This window comes from Stigmatopora argus, chromosome 12 (assembly GCF_051989625.1).
Source record: "Stigmatopora argus isolate UIUO_Sarg chromosome 12, RoL_Sarg_1.0, whole genome shotgun sequence".
In the NCBI taxonomy this organism is placed as follows: Eukaryota; Metazoa; Chordata; class Actinopteri; order Syngnathiformes; family Syngnathidae; genus Stigmatopora; species Stigmatopora argus.
In genome coordinates, this window is record NC_135398.1 from 12,427,882 (window position 1) to 12,444,991 (window position 17,110).

At 39.9% G+C, this 17,110-nt stretch overlaps 1 protein-coding gene across 8 annotated transcripts in view; it reads right to left on the bottom strand.

Moving 5' to 3' along the window:
- The window catches only part of pard3ab (par-3 family cell polarity regulator alpha, b), a 115,610-nt gene that overhangs the window by 10,176 nt on the left and 88,324 nt on the right, over nt 1-17,110 (bottom strand). For 5 of the 8 annotated variants that reach the window (XR_013304145.1, XM_077614727.1, XM_077614726.1 and 2 more), the window contains one exon: nt 15,614-15,880. Coding sequence is in view for 5 of the 8 variants with exons in the window: in XM_077614727.1 (XP_077470853.1) it covers nt 15,614-15,880 (267 nt within the window). In the remaining 3 variants the exon portion in view is untranslated. Of the gene's footprint in view, nt 1-3,289; nt 3,313-15,613; nt 15,881-17,110 lie in introns of all 8 variants that reach the window. The other 3 variants (XR_013304146.1, XR_013304147.1, XM_077614729.1) reach the window with 1 other exon arrangement.

Consider the following 17,110-nt stretch of genomic DNA (forward strand, 5'->3'; position numbering starts at 1 on the left):
CAACAATATATACAACGACATTGCAAAATACGAACCTCCCCCTCACATTACTCAAAGTCAAACCGCATCCACGTTTGTTGAACGTGCATCTTTCATACATTTTATTGAAAGACATTACTTAATAAAGTCTTTAAGTCAGTTAAAGATTTGCCAATTCAGTTTTCAGATTTTTGAGTGAAAGGTCTTTAAAGTGATGTCAAGGTTCTGAAATTGAGATCATTCCATTTTTAAGGGCTACTAAGATCTACTAACTCAACCTCAAAGCTTGTTTTTAAAAGATGTAAAACCCTATGAGTGTTTCAAATTTCTCTAGTTTTCGTTAAAGCTTAAGGTTCTTCAAATTGCTTTAAGATACTTTGAAGTACTTTACTCTCTTGATGATACTTCATATTTTTCGATATTCTTCAGAGTTATTCAAAGGCAATTTAAAAGCTTCTTTTTCAAAGGAGACTTTCTGTCTTAACATCTCCTACCTAACCAGGCGGCAGATGAGCTGTGTAGCAAGTGACAGACGCAGCCGGTTCTAGAAAGTTTCAGGCTGTCGGCTAGTGATCTAGTGCCGATGACCCTCGAGGTTTTTTTTTCCTAGTCATGAAGGTCTATCTCTTGTCTATTTAAGCAAAGGATTATCTTTTTTTGACAGTTTCAAACTTGATCTTAAAAGGACACCTTATTTCAAATCAATACATATTAAAGATTGAAGTCTGAAGGATAACAAAGGTCCATTTTTTTTATTGGGGTCATTGGTTAGTCAGAAAATCGAATTCCTGAACACAAATAACCAAAATATTCCCCATTTTCAAAAACAAACCACCTAATAAGACATCATCACACCATGTCAGCGTTCCACACAAAGCATTCAACCGCATTTTTCATAGGGACTACCTATTGTAGGCGCTATACAACTTGCCCTATAAAAACACCCCGAGTCCCGCATTGCCGTCAAAGAAAGACACGATGCTGGCCATCAAAGACAGGCGAGAACAGAAAAGAAAAGTCAAAGGGTGTCAGTGCACTGAAGCCTTCACACTTCACACAATCCCCCAGAGGATGTCTGCTCCTGTCTGGAGGAAGATATTCCAAGATAGGAAGAGTGTTTGAAAGCCGAACAGCGAGTGAATGGCGGCACAAGATAAAAGAAGCAAGGAAGGAAGCCCGGATGTGTGCAAGGAAGGAAGGAAGCAGGAAGAAATGATAATAAATCAAATAAGTAACAACTTCTACTTCCGCAAATTCTGTTAGCATTCAATACAACAATTAGTGGATGAATCCAAAAATTACGCTTTCTCAAATTTCGTGACAATTCAAAGATATCATTGGGTTTCTGTAGCATATTTAACTGAAATTGCAATACATTATCTTGTCGTTGGACTTTTTCCAAGAAGAAAATGATAACCCAGCATGTACTTGCGAGCTGAAACCACAAAAAAAGCGAGGAAAACTGGCCTCGATATAGTGGTATACTCATACTAACACTTTTGTGTTCCCAGTCAGCACTCGGCGATGACGCAGAAAGATTAAATGAGGGGATCTTCAAAGGCATAAAAAGTTTTGCGGTTCTTGCGTTTTCTGTGTTAAAATGACGGCGTTCCCCTCATGCCAGGATGGATGAAACACTGTAGGGGAATATTTTATAGATTAGACAGACGCCACTCGAGGAGGGGGCTGGCGAAGGCTTGTGGAAAAGTCCTCAAAGAGATAGAACGGATGGGTGTGTGTTTGGGGGGCATGCTCAAATCATGGCTACATGATTGAAGCAGGGACCAGGTCAGAGTGCAGCCTCTATTCTGGCATCATGTGAAACCAATCCTTGTAAGAGACGTTGACTGTTTGATGGCAAGCCGGGAGGGGTCATAAATAAAGCATTAAGGGGATTGAGGAACGTGCGGGGGGGATGATTGGCCTGGCGCTTAAGAGTGCCACTTGTGTTGTTGGTTGTGCAATGACGCCGTATTTTAAGGCGGTGGCTTCTAATGGTTGCAAAGCTTGTCACGTGTGACTGATGATTGATGGCTTTGTAGACCATTTTAGCAATCAGGGCCAACGTTACAGTCGGCAATCTGTTGTTGGAAACCCTCGCTACTGCTGAGGGTTTTGGATCATAGGCCCACCAAAAATAGGCAACATGCCAATTTCAGTTGAACTTTGAAATAGTTTGAATTGGTTCTTCCACTAAGTTTGTAACTCAATTTTTTTTGTGTTCAGATATGAGCTATCCAACTAGACAATATTTTCTTTTGATGAATGAGAGCATAAAATATTTGTTCTTATTGATGCTCATCGTTATTATTATAGTACAATGTTTTTTGTCATCATTGCAACAACAACCTACCATATTAAGACCTACCATATGCATGCATGTACATTTATGTGTATGTATGTATATATGTGCTAAGCAACACGCTTATTTATTTCTATATTTATTAATTAACTTACTTATTACCTATCTATTTATGTCTAAAATGCCTTTCCTATTCCTGCATCCTCACCCTAATGCTGCTGTGACAACGAAATTTCCCGAATACGGGATGAATAAAGTTATCCAATCCAATCCAATCCAACAACAAAAAGAATATAACGTATAACACGAGTCAAATATCGTTCTCTTGCGCAATAAGAAATATTCACTAGTCTGGTGTCCATGGAACGGTTCTGCATATTGAAAATATATTACATAATTTATGCTATACAAATAGATTAAACGCAACATCATTACATTTCATTGTAAGTGTTCTGTGCAACAAATGGTTTGTTTTAGTTTGGCAACAATAGTTTGGAAACTGCATACATTTGTAAAATCTGCCTTCAACTTCTGGAATATTCTGTACATCTAAAGATCAATTAAATTACACAGGTCTAAAAACATTGAAATCATGTTTTGGAACTTAATGTGCTACCTGTAGCATTTTACATGATTTATAATTTTTCAACGATTTGAAAAATGGCATTTTCCTAAATTGTGAGGAAATGGCTGGAGGCAAATCATCCTTCCAAACACAAAGGATTACTAAAATTATCTCATGTATCACTGCATCACTACATCACTAGCACACTACCAAAATACAAAGAGAAACTACATCAAATACTCTTTGATACTTGATGTCATTTCCATGCAAATTGGGACCTCATGCAAATATCAGGTTTGCTGCATCGCATATTGGGTAAATGGGTGGGCGGCTTTTGTAATGCAGCACAAATGACATACTCAAGCCGCATGTCTGGCATCACCCAAAAGTTGCCAACAAACCATCATTTGCAAAATGGCTAAGGAGTTAAAAGATAGCCGTACCTTCTTCTGTGAGCGTGCGATCACTGCGTCGGTCCATGGAGCATGAATAAACATTTAAACAACATTTAAACAGAGCTTCATGTTTACTTTAATAACTTATACTTGAGTCCAAAAAGCCAATTGTGCTTACGAACGAGAATTTTGATAGAGAACTTTAGTTATAGGTTTGCATTAGTTGTGGGAAAACATTAACATGCTTGTATACGTAATCACCATATTTTGTATCCCAATATGCTCCCTCCAGGAATCGATATATCATTTAAAAATAAATAAATAAAAGAACTAACAGGTATGTATATTCATTCATCGACTGTATCGCGTATTCTCAAAAAGGTCAAGGGGGTGCTGGAGCTTATCCAAGCTAATAATGAGAAGGAGGCAGGGAAAAACTCTGAATGGGTTGTCTGCCAATCGCAGACAAACAACTATACACTCACACAAATACAACTAGGGACCATTACAAGTTTCCAATCTGCTTACCATGGATGTTTTTAGAATGTGGGAGAAGGCCGGAATACCCGGAGAAAACGCATGCAAGCAGGAGGATAACATGCAAACTCCACTCAGGAAAGCCACAGCCCGGATTGAATCCTTCGAGTGCTAACCACTCATCGACCGTGCTGCCGAACTTACAGTTTGCTACCAAACTTTTTCAACAATCTAATATTTAACATGCTGGCTCCCACTGGCGGCAGTAAATGACCAAAAGTCTTCATTCTTCCCTCCAGGTCAGAATTAAATCAAGTATTTAGAAGCCAACAATGAAAATGAATTCACAGTACCTTTAATAGTTGTATCATAAAATATTTGCGTTGTATCACCACATTGTGAGATCATCGTTATTGTGAGCCTTATATCACAAATTCTATTTGGATGTACCCACGGGTTCTCACCCGGAGTTTCCATAGAGGCAAAGTTTGATTAGGCTAAAAACTACAACTCTCAAATTCTGTTTATGATTTAATTTGGCCAAAATCCCAGTCTTCCACTTTGGTTAAAAAACTCATGTTAACACTCATTTTTGGTAGGCAATTTTTTCCAATTACAATGACACCGACATATTTAGTAGTCAAGTCATGTAATTGACAACTCTTTCCAAATCAACATTGTTCTTGTTAAGCGGTCACTGGGTGCTTGCAGGTAGAATTACATTTTAATTTTCCCATCATTTGATATTTGTAAGATAAGTTGAGCAGCGGATTGTAACAAGCTATTGATGTGAGACAGGTTTTTTTTTTTGCGACAGCCACCATGATGGCAAACTGTCCCTTGGCTCATTAGTGCAAATAATGACCAATCGATACATGTCGCACTTCCTGTGGAAGTCCTCTTTAGACTTGATGGATGCCACAGCAGCACAGCATTAACGGGGAATCAATTAGGAGATCAATTTAGGCAATTAAAAACTACAGTGTGGACTTGAATGTCTGCATGGAAAACACAAAAAAATGGGAAAATATGAAAAACGTGACACGATAAGGGAGAAGCTAAAGGGTGAGAAAGAAGAAAAGGAAACATTGTAGATGGGGAAGCAAAGGTAACAGAGTGAACAGAGACGAGCGAGAAAAAAGGAACAGGCCAAAGAAAGATATGATGAAGAATGAGAGAGCTAGACGATAAAAAAGGAGAACACAAATGAGAAAAAGAAACGAACGAAAAGATGGAAAGGACAAGAAATAAAAGTTGCTGAAAAAGAAGAAAGATGAGGAAGTAGGATGAAGCAAATATAAAGAGTGAGAAAGATGTAAAGTTGAGGTTTTCGGAAGTCTTTGTGAAATCAGTGGGTGGTGATTATCAGGGTTGTTCTGAGAACCAGAAAAACAATGAGCTGAGCCTAAGTGAGTGGAGCTCCTCCCCCTCCCCCCATCCCCGGAACAGATGGAATACTCACGGGAATGCACATATGTCAACTGGTATTAATCCATGACACTCCATGTGTGACATATTTTTTGTATTATTTATTTGCCTTTTGAGCATAATTCCGTAGAACGTAGAAACAAAGAAAATTCCTAAAATCAACATTTTCTCTAAATTAGGAGAGGCTCAATCTCATTCAATTCAATCTTGTAAAATTTGGTCTTTATCTTATAGGAGGTGTCATTTGTTCTGGGATCATGTATCCAGTCACGTAGCAAAGCTGAACTTTACGCTTGATTTCCTCTGAATGCTCGCAGTCCAGAAACAATCAAAGATAAAAAGCAGACTTCCGCTCGCGGGTTCAGCCTCCGCCATTCTCATCACGTGACCCTGCGTTTCGGCGCCTTAGCCTCCGGGCGACCATTACACGGTGGCACAATGAGACTGTCCCAGACGCATTGTGGGAACTCACATACGCTCCAAAGCGCCATAATAAAGTACGAGAGGCAGCTAACCTTAAAATGACTTTAAAATAAAGCAGAAATGGTTAGACAGAGATCTTTTGCAATCGTTAGTCATAAGCCACAGGCAAGGAAAATGAGAGAGAAGATCACAGAAAGAATAAAGGCACACAACAGACACTTTCCCCTACAAGTGGAGACATGTCACTATGAAGCAAATGCTATCCCTCTTGTGCCGCCTCTCATCATAAGCAGAACACACCTGTTCACAGTTATACTTGTGTTTTGTCATGCCATAATAAGTGGAGAAAGAACCAGGTGGGTTTGGATAGAATCTTGGTAAAATGGGGCAAATTCTACTATTAACAAGATAGATTAAGCAGATAAAAGTATTAGTGTCCCGATTCTATACTTAGTGCCCGATATAACTGTTTTTGGAGTATTGGAGAGTGTCTGATTTGGATAAGATTGGATCATATCCATTAGTCGTGTAGGATTTTGTGTACATTCCAACTGCTATCTTTAGAAAGTAATAATAAAAAATATCATTGTGTACTAAGTGTAATCAGATCCTTTTTTGAGGCGGCACTAGCAGGGCTGACTTTCATTAAACAATAATATTTGTTATTCTTTGATTCATTCATTCATCTTCCATTAAGCCCATACTCGTAAGGGTTGCAGGGGTTGCCTGAGCCTATCCCAGCCGACTTCGGGCAAAGGACAGAGTACAACCTAGACTGGTCACCAGTCAGTCATAGAGCACACAGAGAGACAAATGACCATTCACACCCCCGATCATACCGCCACCAGCGGGAATCGAGCCCATGCCTAGCCACACCAAAGTCGGGCGAGTGAACCACTACACCAGGGGTCGGGAACCTTTTTGACGAAGAGAGCCACAAACAATTCATATTTTCGAATGTTATTCCTTGTGAGCCATACTACGAATTTAAAAGTCAAAATACATACATGTAAACAAGTGCCTTTTCAATTTTTTTTTGCAATTTCACCACTTTTAAAGTGGAAAAACTGAATATTTTTTAAAAGATTCTTATGCTGTTGCTAATCAATGAGAGGGTGCATTCCAGAAGAGTCTACTGCAAAAAAAAAGAAAATTAAAGCAGTTCTAAATGTAATATCTCAGTTCTGTCAACAACGATTTCCATATTTTAGCTCACAGGTTAGCAAAGAGCCAGATGCACCCATCAAAAGAGACACATGTGGCTCCCGAGCCATAGGTTCCCTACCCCTGCACTACACCATCAGGTGCCGTGTTTATTATTTCAGTAAAGAGACAAACGAGCAATGACTGCTAGACCCCCCAGTCCAAATTAATTGAATAACCATCGGCGCTATGGGCGCCCAATGGGTTAGGGGGAAAAAAACAAGCACACACACGGACATGAAATGTGGGTCATCGTGCTTTTAGGTGCACACTGACGTCACACTATTAAGACGATAAAGATAACCACACCCAACCCCCCCAATGTCATCCTTCCAATCCTGTCCCCACTCCCCTGCTGTGCTGGAACAAATTCCCCCTGCTTCCACCATTAGTGACACTGTCCTGGCACATGCCATATTGTCAGTGTTTGTCCAGATGCCGATAAACATTTTTCCCCCCCCAAAAAACTAACATCCTGCTGAGCTATTAGCAGAGCGCTGAATATTAAACACCTTAAATGAATCCCACGCTGACATTAATGCCTGCCTAAAAGTGTTCTCAGTGTTATGTTTCAATGGGAAAAAGTAAAGAAAAGCCCCCGCGGCGGCACAACTCGTCAGTAAAGCTGACAGAAAGAGGTCTACTGAATGAAGCAGGTCTACTTAGAAGCTAAAAAGAGAATTCACCCATTGTTCATGATTTTACGCTGTGATGCACTCTGATGTAAGAATTGCCATTTATCAACTGCAAAAATAAAGCAATTCTGACATACAAATCCTCAGTTCAAATTAGTTTTAGATCACACAGGTTTTGATTCCGATCAACCAATGCTTAGTTCAAATTTAAGGGTTTAGTTTTAAGCACAAAAGGGTTATTAATAGATTCCAAAGGTTACTATCTTTGGGCATGTTTAAATAACAGGATTAAATATACGTATCATTTCGACCATAAAGTATTAGCATTAGTCGATTTACAGTAAATGATGTTATAGAGGGAGATAGTGTGTAGTGGATTATTACACGGATTATCAACAGTCTAAACTGGGATTGGCACATTCGTTCAGTGACATCATCATTGACTCCTGGGTTTAAGTGCCCATTAAAAACATCTACACCCACATGTGATTTAAACCCAAGAGGATAACAATATATAATGTTCATCAATTCTGTCTGATTGGAACCGGGGATAATGATGTCATATAGCATTAAGCACTATGAGAAAAAAGACATCACCTGTCTGTGAAAAGATAACCGACGCTTCCATTTGCCCCCCACCGGGACCCTTTAAGGATACAGAGGCGTTTACTCCCACGTCCATTAAAATTTCTTCCCGTGGGCATGGAAGTCTCAGTTGAGGATTTTTGGAAGACGTCCATAAGACTCGCCCACATAAGACGGAAGTCATCGCAGCACTGTTTTACAATACTTGCCCGATCACTTCATCACTACTGCGTTGACTAGAAAGCAGCGCTGTTATAATAGCGCAGCTCTTTGAATGAGTCACAAGGTTTGCTCATATATGCCCCTTAAATTTAAAAACAAAATGTAAGGAAGGCCGCCTGACTTCAGTGAAGGCAGCATGGGTTCGATTCCCACTCGATGGCAGTGTGAATGGTTGTGTCTATTTTTGCCCTACAATTAACTAGCGACCAGTTTAGGATTGAGTACCCCTATCGCCCGAAGTCAGCTGGAATAGGTGCCAGCATCACTGCAACCCTGACAAGAATAAGCTATTTGGAAGATGAATGAATGAAGTGTAAGGAAGACAACTGTGAGACTGATCTTTTTTAATGAGGCCTCTTAAATGTCATTCATTAGATGATGTAATAATGATGATCATAACTATGGAAATGTTATTACAATTTGAATATTTACAATTGAAGACTACATTTTACCTGATGAAAAATGAATTCTCTTTTTTTTAATTCATAATCTGTACCGTTCATCTTTATAAGGGTTGCTGGAGTCTATCCAAGCGGACTTTGAGCGAAAGGCAGACTATACCCTAAACTGGTCGCTGGTCAGCCGTAGGGCACACAGAGAGGCAGACAACCATTCTCGTGCACAATCATAACAACACCGAGCAAGAATCGATCCCACGCTTGCCCGCACCGAAGATAGGCAGGTCGATTCCTACACCATCAGGCGGTTTTCTTTTTTAAGGCAATTTTTAAATATTTTTTAGTCAATTTAATAGAAAATATGTTCTTCTATTCTGTTCCCCTGAAATCAAAACAAACTGCTTTTTGTACCTTAAGACCTGTGCTGATGAATGAAAGCTCTTTCCCCCCTTCTTTTCTAGGTCAACTGGAGAAAGAGAATATGGCATCTGATTTCATTCATTCATTTTCTGAACTGCTTTATCCTTACTAGGGCCGCTGGGGGTGCTGGAGCCTGTCCCAGCTGACTTCGGGCCAGAGGCGAGGGACACCCTGAATTGGTGGCCAGCCAATCGCAGCGCACAAGGAGACAGACAATCATGGTTCACGCTCACACTCATACCTAGGGGCAATTTAGAGTGTCCAATCAGCCTACCATTCATGTTTTTGGAATGTGGGAGGAAACCGGAGTACCCGGAGAAAACCCACGCAGGCCCGGGGAGAACATGCAAACACCGGACAGTTGGACCGACCTGGATTTGAACCCAGGACCCCAGAGCTGTGAGGCCGACGTGCTAACAATTCAAGTCAGCGAGCCGCCCAGTTGCCATCTTAATCCACATAATTGGCAATTGTTTGGCAGTAAAGTCGGCGAATCTGTTCAAAGCTTTAGTAACATTAAATCAATATTAGTGTAGCATTTAAAAAGAGAAAAATAATTGCAATGATATATATTTTTTTAAATTTATAAAATGAAACATCAAATTCAAAATGAGACTTTAAGTTACCAAAATTGAGCAATTAATATTTTTCATTTGTGCTGTGCACATTTATATTGCGTTAACAGAAGAACAAAAGCCTCCTGGATGCAATTTTTTTTTAATCATGACATTTGGTTTGACATGAACTTTTGGATAGTTTGTAGCGTGATCGTTATCCAGTAGTGTGTTGGAATTTTGAGGAGAGCTCAGCCTGAAGCGGGCGGTGAAGAACAAACAAAACGAGACGAACCAGGAGATCAAGCAAAGCTGAACTACGGCAGGTCCAAAAAGCGAAGGGAAAAAATAGAAAAGCCGAGGTTTGCAAATCCTTCCTTTAGTTATTGCCGAGACTGCCATTTTTTAAGCAAAAGTTAAGAGTGATGAAGACGCCTCGCACACCAGAGCCAAAGGCAAAAGCAACCCACCAACATGAAAATTTTAGTCATCATCTTTTCACGTGCTAAAACGACGGCGACCCCTACGGCTAAGCCGTCAGACGTTCTGCTCCTGTTCAGTTCGCACATTACTTCAAAGAAGATTGGTGTTCCTCTCAGGTGTTGAGTGGTTGTTGACTACAACTTGATGACTTTTTTTTCCCAAACATACAGACCAAACTTCTGCTTCCCAAGTACTTAAAGGGATATATTTGATGAGTGCTCAGGAATCGAAGAGCACAAAATGTGAAAAAGGATGGGTTTGTATCTAATACTTCCTCAAGAATTACATTGAGTGATCACCAATGATTTATCATTATATATATATATATATATATATATATATATATATACATATATATATGTAAAATATAAACACACACAAATAAATATAAATCCCTCCAACATTAAAGACAGTAGTAGCAGTATAATAGTAGTAGTGTAAGTAGTCAAATTGAGTTCTTCTAAGGTTTTGAAACTGAATTTCACCATAGGAAAAAAACTTGTTGCTGCCATCAACATGAAATTTGGTGGAGGTTTAGTTCCTACGTTTTTTGGGATGAGAGAGGAAACCAAAATACCTGGAGAAAACCTACGCAAGCACAGGGAGAACATCCAAACGCCACAAAGGAAGAATGGCTGACTGGCGACCAGTCTAAGGGTCTAATCTGCATTTCCCTGAAATCCGTTGGGAATGGCTCCAGCAACCCCCACGACCCTTGTGAAGATACGCGGTATGGAAGATGAATGAATTGGGTGTGCATCTTTCTGAACAGCATATCCAGACATGGGGTTGATCTCGGGTCTGCAATGTTCCTCTCACGTCAAAACATTAAAGGCGGCGACCCAGAAGTTTTTCTCACGCTGCAATATAACCTCTCAAGATGAACCGGTGGTACAAGAGAAAGTCACCCATTTTGGACCTTATCTATAAGCGCAAACCACATGATGTAATTCTTCTTCTTATGTAATCGCCTCACAAAAAATAACTCATTTTGCGTTCCATCTATCTAGCTGACGGTACTCAGACGTTTGGTCGACCGGACGTTTGGTCGACCGGACGTTTGGTAGAACGGACGTGTGGTTGCCGTGTTGTTACTGTTGAAACCAGCTCTCAAAATTATAATCATGAGAGAGAGAGAGTTTAATTTCTAAATATCTAATATCAAAATACCAACAGTAAAATCTGTCATAACTTGACAGCGAGCGAACCCGGCGACCAAACGTCCGTTCTACCAAACGTCCGGGGACCAAACGTCCGTTCTACCAAACGTCCGTTCTACCAAACGTCCGTTCTACCAAACGTCCGGGGACCAAACGTCCGGGGACCAAACGTCTTTCGACGAAACGTCCGGTCTCGCTAGCTGACCACATCATCACCCAAGGATCACATACATTTTTAACAATAATATAACTAATTTCAACATTTGATGATTTTTGGAGAAAAATATCTGACTTTTTGAACAAGTTTAGACAAACTAAGTTTCCACCTAACTTTGCGTAAAATTGGCTTCTTGGTTTCAAAAAGGTTGTTAACTATTGTCATAAAGCCCCCATGTTTACTACAAGACTCCAACATTAGACAAAACGACTTATAATGCTGCCAAAAGGCAGACAAGGCGAGGCAGTGCTGCTTGTTTGTTTGCGGGCATTCTTGTCTTTTTATTTTATTCCCTCGCTGGAGATGAAGCGTAATGGAGGCCGTTCAATAAAGAGACAGGAATCAAATCACTACAAATCCCCCGGAGCTTTTCTCCTTGCGTTCAGAGTGGAGAATGGAAACAAAAAATGGCGGTTAATTCTCCTGATCATTCAAGGACAAGCGAGGAGAGCTTTTGTTGTGGTTGCCAATACAGCTCCAAAACAATAACTTAACACTGTCGTGAGTTCAGTACTTGAACGAAAAAAAAAAAGAGGATTGCGTTCCTCTTTTACTCAGTGGGATTATGACGCCGTGCCAGATGTCAATCATCTGCCCGGGAAAACATTTGCGCTGAGCTCTGCATAATGTTTGACTTGGCAAGATTAAAATGAGGAGGAAGAAAAGTCAAGTAGCGAAGGAAGGTTTTCTAAGCTTATGTTATACGCTGGGACTAGGCGAAAGGGCGAGACCCAAATATGTCCACGCAAAAGCAGTCGAGCATGCATTTTAGGGGATTTTGGTGATTTGAAGTGGGACCAAGGAAAATACGATATCAGGATCTGGCACCGGAGTATCCGATTGACAAGAAATCTGGACTACATGCTAATTATGACAGCACGACTTGGCTTTTGTCATACACAAGATACATGGCAAGCCATTCTGGTCGTTGGTGGTTTCAACTGGAATTCCACTCCAGTCCAATTTGGACCAAGAAATCACAACATGTGAAGTGGGACTTTGTGATGGGTCATAAAGGGGAGTAACGGCAAACCTTTTTTCTTAAACTCCTGGGAATTTTGGAACATGTCATGCATTCTCACATTTTTTTGCATTCATTCGACGAAGAGGGTGCTGATGGCACTTATTCTTAGCTGCATGCTATTGCCTCAACAACATAAAATGTCATTCCAAGTTTAAGAGAACTAGTTTTACATATACTCTCAGACTACCTGTTAGACCACGTCAAAGGCAGACCAAACTCTGCAAATCTTTCTAACAAACTTTCAGCACTTCTTTCTTTGAAAACAAGAACAAGATAACACCATAATATACAATGTACGCTTACATGTTTGAAACTAACCCTAACCCACACCTTTAGCATTGATTTAAAAAAAAAACTAGCGCAAAGACCACATTGACTTACTTACTTGCACATGGTGAAAGTCAGTCTGGCTTGCCAGGTTATGTTCGTACCCCAATATTTTGAATCCATTGGGTTTAATGAGTCAAATGGCATTTACACCATGTTTAGTCAGTAAAATATGTCATGGCTGATTAATGAAATGGCCCAACCCTGGTTGGCGGCAAATTTCAATGTAATCAGCTCAATGCATCTGTGTCCAAAAGGAGAAAAAAACCGTTGAATTTGCCAACCATTCTTTGACTCTCAAAAAACAAATACGCTCCACTAGTTCCTGGAAAAGGTGAAGACTTTGACGTCAGTGTGACAGCATGAAATTCTAAAGTTTTAGACAATGAAAAACTTCCTGACCTTTGGGGAAATCAATTCAAAAATGGTTCCCGTGAAACTTAACACCATCTATGTTATACTTGTCATGTTAGTGCCATTGGACCCCCAACAAAACAAACACAACTCTCCTTCTCGTACCATACTGGTTTCCTGTCCTATAAAGGGGCGCACAGGATATCCATTTTCTGTTTCTCCATCTCGTGAGGTGCGGGATATTTATCTTAGGATTGTAGCGGTGGGAAAGGACACAGTATCCTGGTGGAGTTGGGAACCACTATGTTATTGTGTCATCATCATTGCTAAAATCGAGAGGAACACTTCAGCCGCTTTTCAATGTCAATGTGATGCAATTATTTGAAACTATCCTCATATGATTCGACATTATGTGATTTGATAACATCTCTGTGTAGCATTTACTGTCACTATTCTGAAAATTAAAAACTCCAATTCTACCTGGCATATTGTGTCACATGGAAATAACAGAAGACTACGTTTTAAATCCTATTCAACCTGTATTTTATTAATTACACCACAAGTAAATTTTAACATATTCATTGCCATTGAATGGGGTGGCAGAATGATCATTATCATCCATTTTTTTCCCTTCTTCACTACCGCCCATCCTCGAAAGGGTTACGGGGGTTACTGGAGCCTAACCCAGCTGTCTTCGGGCGAAAGACCACTATCATCCAATGTTGTAATAATTAAAGTCAAGATCTTTCTATTGGCAATTTTAAAAAATTTCTGCAAGCCCCCCAAAAATGAAATATAAATTAAGGCAACACAGGGCAAGTTGTAAAAATGCTTCAAAACATGCTCGGAGAATATTCAGCAGCATGTGAATTGGATATAATAAGGTAGAAAAGAAACATCCGCATAAGGCTAAGTTGTTCACAAGAAATAATAATAATAATCAGACAGGCTTTGTCATCATCATTGACTCGACAAAAGCCTAATTGACATTATACCCAGCTGTGTAATGTGCAACAAGGTTCACCACTTTGTGAACAAGGTGAGCAAAACAAGTCCAACTGCATAAAAACTTTCAGATCATATTTTGTAGCATTCTAAAGCAACCTCAGAACGTTAGCGGCAAGGCCCCAAAGCAACATTGATTGGTTGTGAACTTCGAAGGATCCTTCAAGCAACTCTAAACAATAAAGATTGTGCTAGTGTAATGGGTGGGCACAATACTTGAGTAACCACAATACATTGCTACGTCTACAAAAAAACTGTAGCATTCAATGTAAAACAATATATTAACAACCCTATTTCATGCCAGTGTATATTAACCCTTCAAATGCGAGTCGCCCAATTTAAATAACAATTTTCGTTCTGTGTGAAAGACGCAAGGAATGAAAAATCATCCATTACATCATGTTTGCGTCAATTCTGAGCGGAAAGGGCTTTTGACAGAGAATGAGTACAAAGCTATGAAGTGCAAATATGACAGCCAGTCAGCAAGCAAGGGAGTGAATAAAGTTAAAAAAAGGTCAGGCGTTGAAAAGGTTTCATACGGTAGAGAAGGCTGCAATGTGAGCTGACATTTAGGGGCCATCTTGTGATTACGTTCTCCTGCAGGTGTGATGGCCGACACTCATATTTGCGCCTCGGGCTCACTACAACGAGCCCACTAAGACCTTTTACACAAATATCAACATGAACCCATGGAAAGGTTACAGCAAGAAATGGCTCTGAGTGGAATTAGCGCAAAATGGCGTTGGTTTAAAGCTATAAAATGTTAGTTATCAGACTTCATGGACAGCATTTATATGCAAAGCAAAGAAAATGGTGGTCAATAGACAGATAGATAGACAGGTTCTTCACTTTTTCCACTTTCTCTAATGCTATAGCCTTGAACCAAAATGGTAGCGGTGCAAAAAATAAATCGATTAATCAATTATTGAGTAATAATTGGGTAAAGGTTTTTTTAAAACTATTTTGCTTGATTAATAACATGGAATTCAAAGCTTCTAAAAGATAACTACAGTGTTCCCTCGCCATTTCGCGGTTCGACTTTCGCGTCCTCGGTGCATCAGGGATTTTCCCTATTAATAGGTAATAACAGTAATAAAAGCCTCCAAAATGTCTACCGGTAGCCCACAAAAAATGTACAGTGCCAGTATGCCTCAGACATACCGCTAGGATATATTAAGAAGTGTAATGTACAGTGTACAGTACATCAAAACATTTGATAAAACGTGTTAAAAACTGGCCTACAAAACATTTATTGGTAGGCCCACAAAAATATACAGTACCGGTAGGATAGATTATGAAGGGTAATGTACAGTGTACAGTACATCAATTACATTTGATAGGAGTGTATTGGATAAACATGTTTTTGTCCGTTATACACACCCAATATGGCAGTGGTTGTATAGGTATAAATAGCATTGGTGTTTAGTACACATAGCAGAAACAGAAAGTAGACGTACCTGTCAGTAGAGGGGGGTCTTTCAGGTTGCGCCTTGCTAGCTGGTGTGTAGAGGGAATCCGAGTGCTGGTGGTGGTGTTGTAATCGGGGGTAGCGGTCGAGGTCATTGCGGGGGCTGCTGTGCCCACCGTTATTAAGCGGACTGATGCCGGCGTAAAGGTGTTCCTCCTCCGAGGACCTTTCCCCCGAGCGGCTCAAGTCCAGGATTTCGGCATAATCTCGCTCCCGCGCTTGACGCTCACGCAGTTCTCTGGTTTTGGCCTGGATCCTGTGTAAGGAAAAATTTCCCATGAACAACAATATAAATGGGACATCTCAAGTCGGGTTTTCACTAAGTTTTGTTGCCAGCAGTCCATACAAAATAAGTCTCTTTTAGACAAATAAGGTCATTTTTTTGTAGATTTTTACAAAGTTAAAAATGGCTTATTTTCTTTTGATAATCTAATGTCACTGGTCACAAAAAAGGTTGTTCTTTTGTTGTTATTGTTTTGATTCTGTGGTTACAAAAACCCTCCAACATCAGTTAATTACAAGATCTGCTCTTTGTCTTCATTCGGGTTGGCACAGATCTGTAGGCTACACAAACTAAGGTTGCTACCATAATCACAGTCAGAATGAACAAAGTTGCGCACCAAAAATTGTTTTTTTTCCAAATGTCATGTCAATGAGTCATGACAAATTCAGGAAAAAATAAATAAAATCAAATATATGAATTGCAGATCCCTTCAAACAATGATTAAGTTAACGACAGAATTGCACGCTTCTCTGCGCAAGTTGATGCTCGTTTCAGTTTTTCTATATTACTTTCCTAGCTGAAAAATTGACATTGAATATGAACATAGTTGCCAACCCTGTGTAGTATATAGGTGCATTCATAAGGGAAAAGGGCCTTTACACCTGCACATGTTGGCCAACAGTTGAAATTTAAATGGAGGAAGAAAATTGTCTTTGTGAATCCTATCTATGCCTTACCAAATTAAATATCATTTGTTAATGATAACTGCTTGTTGGGTTTCCCTTTAAAGTTGAACACTTTCACTTTTGTTTACCTTTATTGGTAGTCACGCGTAAGAGCAGCATCCCATGAATTAGGTCATGTTCCCACACAATGTGTGACATCCTTAGCATCTGCTTCAAGTTTTACTAACGTTGGAGCAATGTTGCCAGCATTTATGTGACTATTATGGGACAACATCCATTCCTACCACTGGCGGCGGGTGGGCTAGCCTCTGCGTTAGGATGCACTAACCCCATAATTAGTGAGCAGGCCTTTACAAGCAGCAATTATGGTTAAAAAAAAAAACACTGAGCGTAGGACTGCAGCAGGGGGGTCTCAAATGTGTAACACTTCATTATAGTAGGCCAATATACGGAAAAAAGCACACTAGCGGTAGTAGTAGCTGTAGCTTGTGTTTAGTCTACACAAAAATGCTGGCTGATAACACCCCCACAATTCCCATTTGAGTGGAAAGTAGTTGACAAAGACAACTAAAAGTGT